The sequence below is a fragment of the Peromyscus leucopus genome, chromosome 7 (assembly GCF_004664715.2).
Source record: "Peromyscus leucopus breed LL Stock chromosome 7, UCI_PerLeu_2.1, whole genome shotgun sequence".
NCBI lineage: Eukaryota > Metazoa > Chordata > Mammalia > Rodentia > Cricetidae > Peromyscus > Peromyscus leucopus.
In genome coordinates this window covers 17,447,983-17,467,492 of record NC_051069.1, presented here as the reverse complement: position 1 = coordinate 17,467,492, position 19,510 = coordinate 17,447,983, and the positions used below count along the sequence as shown (strand labels likewise).

Genomic DNA, 19,510 nt, shown 5'->3' with positions numbered 1-19,510 from the left:
ATTCAGTGGGTAAAGTGCTTGCTGTGCAGGTAGGAGGACCTAAGCTCAGCTCTCCAGCCCCCTGTGAAAAGCCGGCATGCCGGTGAGTGTCTACAGCCCTAGTGCTGGGAGTGCAGGGAGACAGGCAGATCCCGGGGGCTCGCTGGCCAGCAGGTCTACCATAAATGGTGAGCTCCAGCTTCACTGAGAGACTGTCTCAAACGAAGATAGAGCTGGGTAGGGTGGCCCACACCTTTCATCCCAGTGCTCTGGAGGCAGAGGCAGGTGGAGCTCTGTAAATGTGAGGCCAATTGGTCTATGTAGGAGTCCCAGCCAGGACTACATAGTGAGACTCTTTCTTTAAAAAAAAAAATGGCAACCAATAGAGGAGAATACTCAGCATCCACCTCTAGCCTCCACATGCACACACAAGGACGGACGGGGACACACACACACACACACACACACACACACACACACACTCTAACTTTTTTGTTGGTCAACACCAACCTGAACCAAGGTTTTGTACCTGAAAAGCAGACAAATCCAGAACTGCGAAACTGTTGAAGAAACGTAGACTCTGAATGGCTACTTGGATAGTGTTCTGGGTGTAACTCTCCTTGGGACTGGTAGTGCTGGGGTCTGAGATGGTGCCATGGAAGAGGATACAGTAGAGCATGTGGAGAACCCCAGCCAAGTCTGTAGCCTGGAGAGCAGCTGTCAGCCCTGTGGGATCCTGGTGATTACTGTCAAATATGCCGTGAGACCTGACAAAGAGACACACAACTCTTTGAGAAAAACCTAGTTAAAGGATGTTAGCGCTTTTATAGGTTAAATGGAACACAACACGCAGACCATCAAAAGCAAACCATCTGAGTTGTGTAATGATGTAACAAGAGACCTCTAGAAACAAATGTAGCCCTCCCCACTAAGTATACTGTGGGGCTTCCCTTTCTTTCCCCTGGGAGCCAGCCTGCTGCCGAAGTGGTAACTGAGCACCATGCAGTTGGTGCCCTTCCCACACTTGGCAGTCTAGGATACCCCCACTATCTCTGGTACCTACACCTGGACAAACTGCACAGTGTCTGTGAGAGCTTTATGGACTCAGAGATCCAGGACACTGTAGTTTCCTTTTCTGGATCTACATAGGGAATCTTCTCAGGGGAAGTAGCTACCAGGAAAACACAGGCCCTTAAAAACCTGCAGTAAGTCCACACACTGAAGGGAGATGCTTCAGCTGCTTTGTAGGCACTGTTCCAGAATAAAAAAATATTAGCGGGATAGGTTGTGGAGGCCATAGTCCCCAAAACAACCAGATTAGGTCTACATAGATCATTGTGAAGTCAGTTTATAACAGAGGCATGCAGCTTTACTGATGAGACAGAAAAAGCAATTCAGTGGTAAATGGATTTTTAAAATCAACAGTGAGACAGCAAGGTTTTGCTAAATCTATCTATTCCTGAACTAAGGCATACAAAGCACATAGGGACCAGAGCATGCAGTCAAAGCATATACAGTGGCCAAGTATTCATTCACCTTCCCATCCCCAGCTTCTAGCTAGGAACAGACTACTCCTTGCCTCATTGTGGAGTACTTGATGGAGCCCTTCCTTATTCACTCTGGCACAGGGTGATTCCCCTAGCTGTTGAGCACATGGCACACTCATAGCTAGCAGGCTGCAGATGGGCACCTTTGTCACTGTACTTGGAAAGAATTCTCACTTTTATTTTACTGGGTCTGAGGAGATGCAAGTTTTGAGGTGTGATAGACAGGGGACAAACTTTAATGTTTCTCAGTGCTGTTCCAAGTAGGTCAGATGTCGCTTTTTTCATGGGACCTGGCTATTTCTCTGGGAAGTTGCAGGCTCTGCTCAGTGTCTTTCTTTAATACTCTATCATCTGTACAGCCCTCAGCAGAAGTGCCCATGCTACTCTACAGCCATGCAATGACATCCTTCTTAGTTCTTAACAGCAACAGGTATTCGCCTACCATTTGTCATCCCTTCAAGCTAGAATGGAGGTGGGAGAGAGGTGGTAAAGAACTGAGAGGACTGGCTGGTGAGTTTCTAGTACCTTATCTAAAGAGATTGTTTTATTAATTTTAATTTGGTAGTGGCATTGAAGTAGTTTTACTGATAATGTTAGTTAGCATTTATGTCTCAGATACATTCTGTTTCTGATATTGCTCAGAACACAATCATAGAACACAACAAATCCTTGTCATCCTTGTGTTCTTATCACAGAATTCTATTACCTCATGTACACAGCAGGGTCTTCTCAGTTGGTAGGGTTGGCACTATCCTCATAAATGGTGTGCACTGCATAACAACTACAACCTAAAGCAAATCACATGAGCTTCCTAAGGAGCAGAGGCAGGGGCATGACACAGGCCTTATTACTTGTGCTCTGCCCAAGGACCAAAAACATCCACATAGAACAGGAAGTGATCCCTTATTTTCTCTCTGCCTTTTCTTTAGTCAGAATTTGCTATTAACTGAATATTGTTAAATACAATGCGATTTTGTGTCATCATAAGATCTTCTGTAGTATGTTACTTAATAAAGATTCAAGTTTGGAAAAGGACTTTTATTTTCCCAAATAGGTGCATTTGGAACACTTTTTTTTTTTTTTTTTTTTTTTTTTTTTTGGTTTTTCGAGACAGGGTTTCTCTGTGTAGCTTCGCGCCTTTCCTGGAACTCGCTTTGGAGACCAGGCTGGCCTCGAACTCACAGAGATCCGCCTGGCTCTGCCTCCCGAGTGCTGGGATTAAAGGCGTGTGCCACCACCGCCCAGCTAGTTTTCCTTAAAATATATTATGTTATTAAGGAAAAAAAGGACATGAAGTTGTGGAGGGGGCAGGAAAGTAGGGATGGATCAGGGAGGAGTTGAGAGTTGGAGTAGGGGTGAAAAAACAAAATACTTGTATGTAATTCTCAAAAATTAATAAAAATGTTTTAAAAATACACGAAAGATTAAAAATCAGATGTGAAGTTTTGTATAGCACACTTTAAAATTTAAAAACTCTTCAATTTTTACCAGATTTTAAGATATTTTTATTTGGAGACTTATTGAAGACTAGAGATTTTAGTGAAATATTTATTTGTCTTCACTAAAACTAGATTTGAATGAGAGTAAGTATAACTGGGCTATCATTAATGCCATATAGCACCTGAAATCTAACAATGCTTTTTTTTTTTTTTTTTTTGGTTTGTTATTTTTGAGACAGGGTTTCTCTGCTTAATAGCCCTGGCCATCCTGGAACTCACTTTGTAGACAAGGCTGGCCTGGAACTCACAGATATCTGCCTGCCTCTGCCTCCTGAGTGCTGGGATTAAAGGCGTGTGCACCACCACACCAGGCTCAACACTGCTTTATAGGCGTGTATAGTTAGGCAAAAAAGCAGCAGTTTGCATGAGCATGAATCATAGGCCATCTGTTACCTAACTGGCCTCCACTAGCCTAAAACAACAGTATGGGAGGGTGCAGTTCTAGACTCTGTAACTCCTTCCCTCCCATTTGTTCCTAGTTTGTCTGTGTTCATCTTCCTGGTTTACAGCATCCATGCTTCTCTCCTGTGGGGCTAATGACCATCTACACTGTTCTCATAGCTTCCAGGATTTTGCTTCATTCATCCTTTACTTCTAGAATCTCTAAGGCATCTTGTGAACCTTTCATTTCAGCTCTGAAACCATAAGACAGAATTTAACAGTATGCACAGTGTTGGTGTGGAGTGGATTAAGTTTGTGTTTGCCCTGGTGATGGATGAGAATTTCACTGCACAAGAGGAAGTGAATTATTTCTCAGCAGAATTCCAGCTTTTGGCTCTTATATCTTGGGATATTCCAAGAACGCCAACACTCATCTAGTGACATCATCATTTACTATGCTTTGTGTGAGCACAAAACAAATGATGCTCTCTCGGGTACTCTGCTCAAAAGCCAAAGTGCCAGTGCTCCAATACAATGAACACTGAGAACTAAAAGGCAAGAAAAACCCCTAAACTGGAGGAGGCTGCAGTTCAGTAATGGTGCAGTCTATCAGCTCCCTATTGCTGGTAGAACCAACTGTTACAACCTAGTGGCTACAAATAATATAAATGTAGCATTTTATAGTCCTGGAGGTTGTGTTAAAGTTCCCTCAGGGACTGCAGGGCAGAGGGATGCTTCCTGACCCTTCCCAGCTTGGATAGAACACTCAGACCTCTAAGGTCCACAGTACAGCATCTTCATATTTTTTGAATACACACGTCTGCCAGATGCCAGCTTCAGGCATTTTGGTGGTGTCCTTGCATGGAGGATTTGAGCTTCTTCGTGTGGTGGCTGGGCTCTGGATGAGCCCAGAAGTGGGGGAGTGAAGAACAACAGGCCTAGTGCTGTCCAGGGAAAATGAGGGGACTGGAAGGGGAAGGAGATGCCTCCAGGGAGAGAAGGCAGCTCAGGGTGACTGACTGGGACCAGTTCAGATCTTGGAAGTACACACAGGGATGCTGTACAACAATGCCTCTCATGTGGACCACCTTAGTTTCAATTTTTGTACTAAAAACCGCAAAGGGTCCTAGTTTTGGCTTGTCTGACCTTTCTGATTTCCAGATGGGCCACAGAGGATCTGCCATAGCCTCTGCTGTCTTGCCAGGTCAAGGCTGAGTAACTGGGGAACAACTGTCCCAAGGGGCTCGTGGATAACCACAGCCCTTCTGCACAGAGCTTTTGGCTCCCATTCTTGCTTTTTTAATCCATACTTCATAGAGCATAAAAAAGCTTTTTTTTCCTTCTTCTTCTTCTTTTTTTTTTGTTTTTGTTTTTTGTTTTTCGAGACAGGGTTTCTCTGTGTAGTTTTGGTGCCTGTCCTGGAACTCACTCTGTAGCCCAGGCTGGCCTCGAACTCACAGAGATCTGCCTGGCTCTGCCTCCTGAGTGCTAGGATCAAAGGCGTGTACCACCGCCGCCCAGCTCTCCTTTATTTTTAAAGTCATTCTTCTGTTTAAAAACTTCCAATTGGTTTCCCATCAAGCTTAGAATGAAATTCAAATTTCTGATCCTCCCCCACCTTTTTTTTTTTGAGACAGGGTTTCTCTGTGTAGCCCTGGCTGTCCTAGAACTTGCTCTGCAGACCACACTGGTCTCAGACTCATAGAGGTCTGCCTGCCTCTGCCTCCTAAGTGCTGGGACTAAAGGTGTGTACCACCATGCCTGGCAAAACTCAGATTTCTTTCTTTCTCTCTTTCTTTCTTTCTTTCTTTCTTTCTTTCTTTCTTTCTTTCTTTCTTTCTTTCTTTCTTTCTTTCTTTCTTTCTTTCTTTCTTTCCTCCCTCCCTTCTCTCTCTCTCTCTCTCTCTCTCTCTCTCTCTCTCTCTCTCTCTCTCTCTCTCTCTTCTTTTTTGGTTTTTTTGAGACAGGCTTTCTCTGTGTAGTTTTGGTTCCTGTCCTGGATCTTGCTCTGTAGACCAGGTTGGCCTTGAACTCACAGAGATCCGCCTGGCTCTGCCTCTCAAGTGCTGGGATTAAAGGCGTGCACTGCCACCCCTCCCTCACCCCCCCAACCCCCCACCCCTCCACCCCACCCCTGGCAAAACTCAGTTTTCTAATATGTGTCTTCCTCATCTCCTGGCCCTTACTTCATCTCCTATCACTTTCTTGCTCATCAAATTCAGCACTAGTTTTGACTCTGGAACACAGCAAATCAGGCAGGACCTTGCCATTCTTTTCAACCAGAATATTCTTCCCTTGGATATTTTCATGGCTGGTTCTTTGAAGATACAATTTCATTACCCCAGAGAAGTCTTCTCTGACAGACATGTGAATGAGAGCTTAGATGGCCTCTAGTTTTCAAGTCTCCCAAGGGCCTAGGCATTGTACAATAAAGATGACTCATCTTTCCCTGTACCTTGACAGAATTCCTGACCTACAAAATCTGTGAGACTTTGGGATAATTTGTTACACTGCCATAGCAATGAACTGGAATAGGGAGAAGTAAATCAAAAGGAAATGTGAGGTCACAGACATTTAAGGAGAAAGGCAGGACCAGTTCAGTCTGTATGTCAGCAAGGAATAAGCTGGCCTAGCATAAGCAGCAGCCTGGTGTGAGGGGATACTCTTTAAGCCTCAGAAACCCATCAGTGGTAGAACTGGACCTGTAGTAAGTAATGATCCCCATGCCATTAGATATATCCAAATTGAAAATGACAAGCAAGGTCATTAAAAAGACTCACATCTTATTGCAAAACTGGGTGACTGAAGGTTCTTTTTAATCAACAGGATATGGTGGTAGATTACCTGGTGCTGTGGGATAATGCTTTTGTACAATGGTTTAATAAAACACTGATTGGTCAGTAGCCAGGCAGGAAGTATAGGTGGGATAAGCAGACAAGGAGAATTCTGGGAAGAGGAAGGCTGAGTCAGGAGATGCCAGCCTGCTGTCCAGGGAACAGCATGTAATGGCACACAGGTAACGGCACAGAACATGTGGCGACATATAGATTAACAGAAATGGGCTGAGTTTAAGTATAAGAGCTGGTTAGTCATAAGCCTGAGCTAATGGCTGAGCAGTTTTAATTAATATAAGCCTCTGTGTGTTTACTTGGGTCTGAGTGGCTGCAAACTGGGTGGGATACAGGAAAACTTTAGCTACAACCTGGGGTATGCAAAGAAATGACCAATGATGATAAGTCTGGAGCTGGATGCCTCAGAGGCTGTTAAAACCACACACACATTTTCTTTTGTCTTTTGCTTAAGATGCTATTAATGGCCACACTCACTTTCTTCCTTCTCTCCAATACGTCATTCATATGGTATTTGTCAATGTTTCAAAATTTGGTTTTTAGCAGGCCATGTTTCTGCTCAAAGACTATTAATGACACTATTGTCCCCACAAAATACCAGAAAATAATTTATAGTTTTACATTTTAACCTTATCATCATCTGTGAGGCATTAAAATCACCACCAAACATGTCAAAGTTCAGCTAAAGTACTGTATTTGTTATTCATGTTTTTCTGATTTTATATCTTTGCTTATGCTACTTTTTTTCTGTATATATTTACCTCCACTCTATATGGTCTTATTATTTCCATTTTTTGGGGGTGCTGGACTGATTTTTAGGTATTCCAGAAAATATCTAGTCTTTACAAACTCATAGTAACCTCCCCCTCTCCTGAACTCTGCTGCTGCTGCTGATAGTGGCCAACACTTATTAAGCATTTTCACGTGCCAGATAGCCTGCCAAGTGCTTGTATACAAGTACCGCATTCTAACGTCTTTCTCACGTCTTTTATCGTGGATATTTGTATATGTTTCTTCCTTTTCCTCCTAACTTACCAGGTCTTTTAGGACATAAGAGGAGCACTGAGTCATTTCTGCTTTCTCCCAAGTCTAGCATAGGACCTGGCATGGAACAAGTGCTACATAAATATTTGTTCAATGAATGAATGGATAGGTAGGGAAGTAGAATTAAAAGTTTACCTTTGTTTGAACAAATGGTTTGGAAGCATCCTTAAACACTTGAGAAGCACTCATTTATATCCCCATAATTAATGGGCTAAATTATAAATCATTCTGGTCTTTGTGTGACACAGGCTTCCAGACTTGGCTACAACATATTTTGTTAGTGTAGTTTGGATATGAAAATGGAAAACAAATATACATGTAACAACCAAATTCCTTTTTATAAAATGAATTTTAATTCAGATGTCTTCTCTAGCCAATCATTATCAGCCATGTCTTCCATTCTCTCCCCTCAGAGGTGAAAGGTTCTCAAGGGTTATACTATTAATATATTTGTTTGTTTGTTTGCTCCTCTGTTGCCTCAACTACATGACTGTAGTAGGTACAATGATAAAGACAGAAGTCACTGCAGAGTAAGTAGGAGCCGAGCTGACTGTGATTTACAAAAACTCCACTTTCTGGTCCTCTTAGTTCTGCTGAGGACTCCACACCTTACAGGAGGCTGCGCCCAGCTGGTTATGGATTTAGGGTGCTGCCCTGAGACCCAAAACCATCCTTTTCTCTTTACTTCTTATAAGACCAAGAACAGAAAACTGATAGCAATAAAGGCCCCAAATAAACATTTCTGAAAATCCTGTTACAAATGGTTCAGTTTTGTTTAAGTGAATAAGAATTATAGTTTATGAACAATTTTCATTTTAAAATTCTGTAGTAATCCTAAACTAAACCAATTCTTTTATCACATTTCCCCTTTTTACTTAAATAAGTACATGTTCATTGTTCAAAACCAAGTATAGAAACGGTGGGCCCACTTTTTCCTCCCCCACACTGAAGCACAGATTAACAGCACAAATTCTGACTCCCAAACTGTCTTTCAGAACACCTAGGTAAAAATTAGAAGATTAAGAGCACAATGGGAGAGGAGTCCAAAAGTGGACCTGCTCAATCTCCATTACAAAGGCCAGACTGCTGGCAGACTGCAGCATGTTTACTCAAAGCCTGTGCTATCAATTAGTCTGCTTAATTATCTCAGGCTCTGCCAGTTCAAGACATAATTTTTAAAGGCCTCCGTGGCTCTTCTTTGTCCTTTATTCTGGCTACTCACAAAAGGGCTTTAAGGACAAGCTTTCCTTGACATTCTGGCTCTAGTTAGTCTCTGGTAGCCAAAACAGGCATTATGTGAATTATTCCAATAAAGCAAAGCACAGGTCCTATTTCTTAGACAGGACTGTGAGATAGCATAGAAATTCTAATGCATGCAACAAAATGCTTGACTGGGTCACTGTAGATCATAGTTTAGAAATATATTTTCTATGAAGAAGGGGACCAGCACAGCTGACCTGTAAACATTAGATGTGAGCAAGTCTGAGCGGTAGAATACTCCCTGCACTGGTTTGTGGTGTTCTGGAAATGGTGGGAGACAGACTGAAGGACAGCAACAAGAGCAGGTAGATTATTTTTCCCACTTTGAGAGTAGTAGCTTATATAAACCCTACTAGAATTTCCTAGGGAAATCATATCACAGAACCACCTGGACCTATTTTTATTTCCAGAATAATCTGTTTTTGCAATAAGTCTCACTAATAGAAATTTGCTAAGCAACTAAAGTTGGACAAAGAAATTATATTGGGGGAAATTAAGAACTCTTAGAAACTACCAAGAATAAATCATGTATCAAACTACTTAATCTTCCCTAATTTGGAGACTGTAACATTTACTGCTCAAAAACTGCAGGTCGGAAGCCGGGGTTCATCCAGAGTCTTTCCCTCATCTCCCACAGCACGAAGCCCTTGCTATCTTACATATCTACCTCCTCTTAATGTATTTGCTCCTTATTTTCACTGGATCTAGAGGCACGCAATATTTTTCACGTGGACCATGAAAAAGCCTCTTTGCTAATCCTTTGGTTGCAGCCATCTCTACACTTTTCAAGAGTGCTCATCTGGAATAGAAATTTGATCCTGTCCAAACAATTCAGTGGCAGTAGGCCCCTGTTTTCCTTTGAGCCTCACAAGAACCAACATTTAAGGAGGTCAATTAAAGGCCCCTTACTCTTCATGGTTACAGAGATATGAAGCTGAAGACAAAACACTACACAGTTTTAAATAACCATGTATTTTGGCTTGGGCTGCCCCCAATGCAGATCTTTAAACAAGGATATGGGTTCACATGTATTTGTGTGTGTGTGTGTTTGTGTGTGTGTGTGTGTGTGTGAGAGAGAGAGGGGGGGGGAGGGAGGAAAAGAGAGTGTAGGGCAGGTGAAAAAGCTGAACAAGGAATTATTCATGAATAGGCTATTGCTGGGAACCCTGTGAGACAGTGGTGAATGTGTCTCAGAACTGTTCCGCTGAAGGACAGGAAAGCTGGAGTAATATCCACTGGTTTCCTGTTCGAGGGTCACTCCTATATGCGTTAGTTCACCTGGTCTTCGACAGAGAACATCCTCGGGTGGAGAAACAGGATTGCCTGCTTCACCATACACTGTGCTGCATTTCCCTTCTGCTTGTCCAGCATACTTTAAGATTCAGCCTACAGATAGACAGGATGAGGTGGGGCATGTCATTAATCTTGGCATTGAGGAGGCAGAGGTAGACCAATCTCTGTGATTTTGAGGCCAGCCTAGTCTACATAAGGAGTTTCAGGCCAGAGGGGCAACAAAGTGAGACCCTGTCTCAACAAAACCCCTATATTTCAGCCTATGGAAGTGCTTCTTAACCTTCTCTTGGGGTGTTTTCCTTCCTTTGTGTACAGTCTCTTTTACAGTAGCTATTAATTTGTATCTAACTCCACACTAGACTCTGGGCTCCCCCAAATCAGTGTTGTTAGTACCTAATTTACATCTGGCACACGGCAAATGCTCAGTGAGGGCCACTGGATAAGATCATGATGGGACATGAAAGAAAAGAACTCTGTTTTCCATATATGTAAATGAGGAAATTTCCAGATAAATCCACGTGTTAACCTTCTGAATAATATTACATCAAGGGTAGAGATGGAAGCACCAAGGCAAAAACTGAGTCCTAATTCAAGTCAGTTTGCCTCAGTTGCTTTCCCTACTGAAATGAGACGATGAATGACCTTTAGATTTCTTTCAAGTGCCACAGACTTCAGCTGACTGAACTGTATAAGCACAAGGGAAAGCCCACAAACACCACACCAACCGCATATAGAAATACTTATCGTGGTGACGGTCATTTAAATTCAGAATGAGAACAGGTGACATAGACAAAATGCTGGCACGTTTGCAAGACTGTGCTCTACAGATAAAGAGCCAGGACCCAAAGGGGTTGTCGTCTGAGGGAACACCAGGAGGACCGAAGTGGGCAGAGTGGTGGCTGTAAACTGGTGTCCATGTCCAGACAGAGCTGGTCCTGTCCCCAGACTCTCCACCGTGTTGTAGGAACCATTTCCTGACTCTGTTCTCAGAAAGGCAGACTTTGTCCCCCTCCCTGGATAGAAAGTAATCACGTGAGGAGACCCTGAACACAGGCTATCTTTGCTTCCCTGAAGTCTCAGACAGTGTTCATCTTTCTCTGAATGCCACCGAGGTGAGGGACTGGGTCAGAGTAAGGAAGATCACACGGGTTTAGGGATCCTACTTGTAACGGACTAAATCAATGTTCATTTTAGAAGAAATGCCTTTCTCATAAAACACTGTGCACACACCACTTGCATTCTGTGTACCATGGATACAGATGCAGATTTCTTTAAGAAGTGAGATTTTGTAAGCTTCAAATAACTTGTTTTCTTTATGACAAACCTTTAAAATATTCAATGAGAAAATTCAAAATACAAAATGTGCCGTTAAGAATTTAATTTTAAGCAAACTACTTTATTGAATATCTTTGCTATACTTCAGGGATGTATCATATTCCAATCAAAACACCAAATCACCACTGTGAATGACTCTCCCTCAGAGAGAAAACACTCAGGAGATTCCCTGTCCTTTCTAGAGAACTGTTACTTTTAATTTATTAATTGATGAGTATGTGCCTGCTGGGCACGTGCATGTTTGGAAGTCAGAGAACAAGTTTGGGAGTCAGTTCTTTCCTTCAACCCCGAGTTCTAGGGATCAAAGTCACACCACCAGGCGTCTGTGGGGTTTAACCACTGAACCATCCTGTTGGCCTGAGGATGATCGTTTCTGAGGACACCTTAAAGGGTGGTGCTCAAGTCCACAGTAACCACTGGCACTTTACTTTAACCACACTCTGAGTTACAAGTGCCTTCAGGGAGCTACCGTTGTTGGCTGACCCCTTTGTGCGGTACACTGTTAGAAGGAAAAGTAGAGAAAGCAAGTCTAGGAGAGAGCTGAAAGGAGGAGAAGACAAGACCACAGTGAGGCTGTGCTGTTCTGGGCTAACGGCCTGCTTTGGCTTGGTATATGTTTTGTTGCTGACTCACTGACTGCCAGAGAAGCTCTTGGCACCTCTGGATCTCAGCAGAAGAGGAAGTGGATCATTCAGGTCTTTAGACAGTCAAGTTCACGTTCATGACCCCAGTGAAAAACAGACTCTGGTAGGAGTATGTGTCCCACCCTCAGAAAAATGCAATCCATGTCACAATGTAGAAAACCAATGACAAGGGAAAGATAGGGGAGGAGCTGAGTGCATGCCACACAGCAGTGACATTCAAAGACAGGCAACAAACACTTAAGTAATGCTCCAACACGTGAGTCTTACCTTCCAGTGACAGCAAAGCATAGAGCACACATCCCACGTAAGAATCCTGTGGCATGCTGCAGAAATGTGGCTATCTTGGGATTCTCATCCACTGGGCCTTGCACTGAGAGGAAGCAGCCATGCAGTCTGTCAATCAGACCCATGTTCACCACATAGCTGGTGAGAGAGAACAGTATGTTTCAGTCTGCACAGGTGGCAATGCCTTCATCTTCCATGATACATCTTACCATATCCAAGCTTGGATCCCTCAACATGCAGACAGAACATAGGTTTGAATAAAGCTACATAAGAACCAATATTCTTAGATATAGCACTAAATAATCAGCTATTCTCTGATCATTCTTCCTGTTCTGAAGAGTCTGACAATAGGTGAAACATTTTGTAATGAGCTCTCCAGTCTTCTTTTTTCCCCCCTCCAAGACAGGGTTTCTCTGTGTAGTCTTGGCTGTCCTGGAACTCACTCTGTAGACCAGGCTGCCTTCGAACTCATAGAGATCCACCTGTTACTGCCTCCAGAGTGCTGGGATTAAAGGCATGTACCACTCCCACCTGGGTACAGTCCTAATAAGTAGTACTTTTTTTAAGGATTAGGGAATCAAATTCACCACAACATAGGGGTTTAGAAGACAAAATGATGCTTCCCAGATATACTTTCAAAAACTAATCTATTGTTTGACAATTTCACACACACACACACACACACACACACACACACACACACACACACACTGCGTTCTGGTTTCACTGACCAACTCACAATTTCTTATCCTCTTCTTTCAACAATCCCCATCCCACTAGCATGCGTCTTGTTTTGTGGCCCACTGAGTTTACCCAGGACTGCCCACATGGCATGCTACTCAAATACTCTTGTTAACATTTTATACTTCTAATGCCAACTTCAGGTTCTCCACTAAAAAAAAATCACATTAAGAATGTAAGAAACATTAAAACTTTTACTTGTAAAAATAAAAAGACGCATAACCTCAATTGAATCACAAGGACAAACTAGGAATGTTCCACAAGATAATTTTCCATTCCCACTGAAAATTGTCAGAATCATGAGAGGTGGAGACTAAGAATGAAAACAATTTCAAATGAAAGCACACAAAAGAGAGCTAGTAAGTAAACTCAGTGTGTGATACTAGACAGGACTGTAGACAAAAAAGAAATTTGTAACATCACCACATATAGGAGTCATAGTCACAGGACTTGGAGAAATCAAGACAGTAGGGATCTGGAAGCTTCATCCCTAGTGACTAGCTTTCATAATATTGGAAGGTTCTATGCTACTGAGGGAGAAAAGTAATCACCACTCTTACCCAGCTGTAAACCCTGTGAGCTACGGTAACAACTGGCCTGCCAATATATGCCAACTGGTGCAATGGGGTGTGAATGTTACAGGAGTAACCGACCACTTTCCCTCTTTAAAGTCTGCTCTATAAGATAGAACTCATGCCTGGAAACATTTCCTAGGTACCAAATACCTGGGGCTGGTGAGGTTGTAGCCTCAGGGCTAAAACGATACTATTATTCTGCTAAATGGAATAGTAACAAATTTTCCCCTAAGTTATTTTTTTGTTGTTATTTTTTTGTTTGGTTTTTTGAGACAGGGTTTCTCTGTGTTGCCAGGGCTGTCCTGGAACTCACTCAGTAGACAAGGCTGGCTTCCAACTCACAGAGATTCACGTGCCTCTGCCTCCTGAGTAATGGGATTAAAGGCGAGCACCGCCGCCGCCGCCGCCACCACCACCATCTGGCTAAGTTCTTATTTGTATACCCAAAGATTTAATGCATTTATCAGCCCTCATCAGAGAAGCTTCTTTTTTGCTGTAGATGGTGGTTAATATTGGGACCCACAATTAGTTCGTGTGCAGAGAATAAGAGTGATGTTCCAGAGACATCTATATCATCCTTCTTCCCTCTGCAAGGCTCACTGCAGAAGAGGGGGTGGGAAGATCATCTGTAGAGGAACAGTGTTTGCCAGACATGACTGTGACGCTGCAGCACAGCAGTGAGGACAATGTCCACAACACCTGCATTAAGCCAGCCAAAATCCCAGTATGGATGGGGAAAAGGCTTATCAGTCCCACTCCTGGTTGAGGGGCTATTGGCAACCAATGGCTGCTGAGGGAAGAAATGTCAGTTTTCTTTAGGGATGAGGCTGCTGAGGACTACCCATGCTTCTGCAACCTGTGTATCTTATATACTGTAGCACTAAATGGATTTAGTGGGTTTAAAAACAAACAAACAAAAGCCACAAGCAGTTGAAGGGAAAGTGGTGGTGGAGAGACAAAGGAATTGGGAATAGATTTGATCACAGCACATTTTCTTCATGTGTGAAATTCTCAAACAAAATATTTCCCAGAATTAGCCGAAAAACCCATCAAGTTCTCTGATTTTTCAATTTTCCAAAATTCTTTCGTCATTTCCATATAAATGTAAGAAGCAACTTGTATCAGTTCTAGTCAACACCAGAGTTGAAATGGTATTTTCATAATACTTAATCTTCTGATCCACAGATATGAAATGTATCTACAATTATTAGGTCTCTTAAGTTTTCTTAGCAATGCTTTGTAGAGGCATTCTATTTGTCTCTTGATATTTAGTTGGAAGTATTTGTTATTTTGGATGCTTTTATACATTATATTATTTTTAAAATTATAATCCCTAATTATTCATTGCTATATGTAAGTTTTTTTTAATAAAAAATCAGTTTATAATAGTATCAAAAACACGAAGCATTTTAAAACTGAACATAGCTTCAAAACTTCTACGTAACACTGAGATTTACATAAGTTGTATGTTTATCCTCCAACTCTTCAAAAAGTTACTTATTTAGTTGTAGTTTTTACTTTCTTGGTAGATTCCATGTTTTATACAATATGCTATTAGGATATTATAAGCAACAGTTCTTTCTTCCTTTATAAACTCAGTGTCACTCATTTCCCCCTTAACTCACTAAGCTATTGAGAACTTTCAGTACAATGCTGAAACAAAAGTTCTGAGAAGAAATGGTTCAGTCAAGTGCCTGCCACACAAGCATGAGGAACTGAGTTAGGAGATACCTAGCACCCATACAAAGGCTGGGTGTTGATAACCCCAGCACTGGGAAGGATGGAGACAGGTAGATTCCTGGAGTTCACTGGCCACCAAGCTAGCCAAATCAAATGTGCACTAGAATCCATTAGACTCAGTCTCAAAAAACATGATGGAGAATAACTGAGGAAGAGACCCAATGCTGACCTTTGACCTCCATACTCACATGTGTACACACTCACATAAAATGTTCATGTAACACACACACACACACACACACACACACACACACACACAAATTTGTTTCCTCTTTCGAGAAGTGCCTATTCAGACAACTTGCCTGTTTTAAAATAGGGTTACTTTCCTAACACTAAGTTATTTGAGTTCTCTGTGCACTTTGGATATTAATCTGTAATCAGATGATTAACTGGCAAAGATATTTTAATTCAGTAGGTTGTCCCCTCACTGTGTTGACTCCTTCTTTACTTACAGGTTTCCTGTGTTTCAGCACTAGTGAAGAAACTGTTGCCTTTGGCATTTCCCTCCAGCGCTTTCAGAGTTTCAGGCAATAGTTAAGGCTTCTGGTTCAACTGAAGTTGATAATCATATACCATAAGAAAAGAGGGATTTCTTTTCAATTTCTATTGTAGATTTCCAGTTTTCCCAGCACCATTTACTAAAGATGCCATCCTTTCCCCAGTACATATTTTTGGTGCTTTTTTTTTTTTTGAAGAGTTAGCTTAAAGATATATGGATTTATCTGTGGGTCTTTTCCCTTTCCACTGGTCTACATACTCTGTGCCAGAAGTAAGCTGTTTCTGCTAACGTGATCCTGAGTATGTCTTGAAATCAGGTGCCTGATGCCTCCAGTTTCCTCTTTTTGTTCAGGACAGCTTTGTCTATTGGGGGTCTTTTGTGGTTCCTTTTGAATTTTAGGATTGCTTTTCAAGATCTGTGAAGAATTGGTATTTTGATGGGGACTTCCCTAAACTTACAGATCCCTTTGGATAATATGGCCATTTAAACAATATGAATTCTTCTAATCCTACGAACGGCTTATATCCTGTATAATACCCTATGTACTGAGCTGATCAGGGAGGACATGACCAGGAATTCATTTTCCACATCTATCAGATTTCTGCATGTCTTATGAGAGGATGAACTCACAGCTTTTATTCTGGACCTTTTTTCTCCCTTCAGTACTGGAGACTGAATCCAAGGTCTTGTGCTTTGGCTTTTTTCTAACATGGTCTGTATAGGAGGACAGAGATGGTGTCTTTCTTCAAAGCAAATGACAGGCTTGTTTGATGTCAAATATAGCAAAGACTATGTTCCTTTCCCAGGCAAATGGTCTGTAGATCAGTTTTAGCCACGACAAAGAGCTGGGATGTCCTGGGTTTTGGGAGTTTCCTCAGCTGTGACATAAACTCACTTCATGCACAACATCCACTTGGTTTGACCCTTTGTAGTTCCTTTGAACTTGGGCAAAACCAAACTAATCTCTCTCTGTGAATAACAAAATTCTCTCTCTCTAACCTAGGGAGTTTTCTATCTTTTGCTGTTATCCGAGAAACTTTAGCAGGCTAATATTTTAGCTTGACAGAAAGGTACAATCTTTGACCTTTTATTATCCTTGGCAATCAATTATTATGGGTTAAAATATTAAAACTGTTCTCCATTTCTAAATAAACCACACTTGGTTATACTCTAATATGTTGCTGGATTTAACTTCTAACATTTGTCAGGGATTTTCTACACTGTATTCATCATAAGGGATACTGATATGGGATTTTTGGGGGAATACTTTTGTCAGACTTGGTTATTAGTGTTTCTATTGGCATCATAAGGCAAAGTGGTAAGTAGTCTCTCTTCTTTGAGAGGATCTGTGTGATTGGTAGCATTTTTTTCTCTGAAATGTTTCACAGAATTTACAAATAAATTTTCCTTGTAGAGGTATTTTTTGGATAGATTTCTGTTTATGCAGAAAAACACCAATTTATATAGATTCAAGGAGTTCAGTTAACCTCCGGCAAGGTAAGCACAAAGGATCTACATTTAAACAGATTGTCAACTGTGGAAAGTCAAAGACAAAATCATAAGAGAAGCCAACAAAAAAAAGGACATATTATTTACAAGAAAAAAAGTGATATAAGTAGAGGCTGATTTCTTATAAGAAATGATGGAAGTCAGATGGCAATGGAACACCATCTTTACTATGTTTAAAGAAAAAAAGAACCTTTCAAGGCTGGAATAAACAGTTTCACCAAACAGTAAATGTAAGAAACTGTCCATGGCATACCAATATTAAAGCCGAACTCTAAAATGATGGATATTTAACACACAAAATGAGAAAAGGGCCAGTGTATCTGAAAGACATACCATCTGAAAGAGCATACAGATCTTCCAAAGTCATGGAATAAGACTAGGTAAATGGAAATAAAAACATACAACTGGAGATATCTTTCTTTTCTTTTGAACTCAGGTTCTGCAGTATAGCTTAGGCTGACCTTCAACTCACTACTTTCCTACTCTGGAGAGTCTGAATTACAAGTTCTGTGCTACTAAGCTCCAGCCCAGGTGATGGGTGAATGGGAGAAAGAACAAGTGAGTAGCTTTGTCTGTCTCTGTTTCCTAACAAATAGGTCTGCCACCTTAAACCACGGCGTTAAAGGTTGTTCTTTTCTTCTCTCTTAAACCACTCCTTATTAGTAACTGTTAGAACTAAGGAAAGTTAGGAATACAGCCCTGTATACTGTTCAGTACTATCCATACAGAAATGTGATCTTAACTATCATTCTCCAGTGCATGATCCATTAGATAAACGTGATTTAAGCACTATCATTTTCCACCTACTTTTGAGACAGGGTCTCTCCCTGAACCTGAAGCACACTGCCTGGCCAGTGAGTACCCGGAATCCACCTGTCTCTGCCCCTTGATGCTGGTGTCACAGGCATGTAACAGGTATACCTAGCTTTCATGTAGATGCTGGGAATTTGAACTTAGTTCATAGCAAACACTCTTACCCACTGAACGATCTCCTTAGTTCCTTAGTCTGGCACAATTCTCAATTTTTAAAGAGTCAGTAGTCCTTGATGTCTACAGATATAATAGTCCTACAGTTTTACACTATTGTTTGTGAGTTCCTGGAGACACAGCATAGATAAACTTGTAGGTGCCTAATTTCCTATATTAAATCCTCTCAATTTAATTTGTTCCAGTGGTTTCTGTTTTCTACAACCAAGTTCTGATTGCTAGAATGGTGATGAACAATGCTTCACCTCACTCAAGTACAATATAAATGGAGACAACAGTGGCTTACCATTTGATACTTATAAGAATTACAAAAGCAAGGATATGGGAGATGAGAACTCCTAGTTTTGATGATAGAAATAGAAAATTATATAGTTACTATGAAGAACAGTGTGGGATTATCTGGTAAAGATGAATATTCATTTATCTTATCATCCACAAATTCCTCTTCTAAGTACATGACCTCAATCAAAACTCATACAAACAGAGACCATGTCTACGAGGATAAAGACTCCATTTTTTAGTGAACAGTACAAGGAAAAATTATTTTCTTATGAGAATGGGTAAATAAATATTATGGGCTTATTCATAGGGCAGAATTGCAGAACAGGTAAAATTAACAACATTAAAACATGTTGAATTTAATTACATCAACTAATAATTGACAACATACTATCAGAGTATACACATTAAGGAATGTTGTAGAATATTATTTTAAGGTGTGTTACTCTTGTTTATGTTGCATTTGTTTAACTCTGTGAAGCTGTGTTACTTTGTCTGTCTAAAACACCTGATGTTCTAATAAAGAACTGAACAGCCAATAGTGAGGCAGGAGAGAGAAACAGGCAGGGCTGGCAGGCAGAGAGAATAAATGAAGGAGAAATCTGGGAGGAAAAGGAAGAAGTAGCTGGAGAAGGAGGAGGACATCAGGGGCCACCCAGCTACACAACCAGCCACAGAGTAAGAAAGAAAGGTTTACAAAAAATGAGAAAAGTGAAAGCCCAGAGGCAAAAGATAGGCAGGTTAATTTAAATTAAGAAAAGGTGGTAAGAAACAAGCCAAGCTGAGGCCAGGCATTCATAATAATAAACCTCAATTTATTCAGGAGCTGGGTGGCACGCCCCTCAGAGCAAAAACTAACAACAACAAAGAGTCATAAAAATGTAAAGTGGAATATATTGTTTATATTATTCATACATGCTCTTACAGACGCATAGAGCAGGCATGGAAATGATGTGTGTTAGCTCCAACATAATGATGTAGGTCTTAGAGGAGAGCAAATGGGGCAAAAGGGACAAAGGTCTAGCTGTGGTATTTGTTTTGTTCACAATAAGAAAAAAAATCCC

At 41.2% G+C, this 19,510-nt stretch overlaps 1 protein-coding gene across 2 annotated transcripts in view; it reads right to left on the bottom strand.

Annotated features, from left to right (window-relative positions):
• Scaper (S-phase cyclin A associated protein in the ER) overlaps positions 1–19,510 on the bottom strand; it is a 359,173-nt gene that overhangs the window by 38,645 nt on the left and 301,018 nt on the right. For both annotated transcript variants that reach the window (XM_028865018.2, XM_028865019.2), the window contains exons 27-28: positions 12,099–12,254; positions 509–746 (exon numbers count right to left, since the gene is read on the bottom strand). In XM_028865018.2, the coding sequence (XP_028720851.1) occupies positions 509–746; positions 12,099–12,254 (394 nt within the window). The remainder of the gene's footprint in view (positions 1–508; positions 747–12,098; positions 12,255–19,510) is intronic.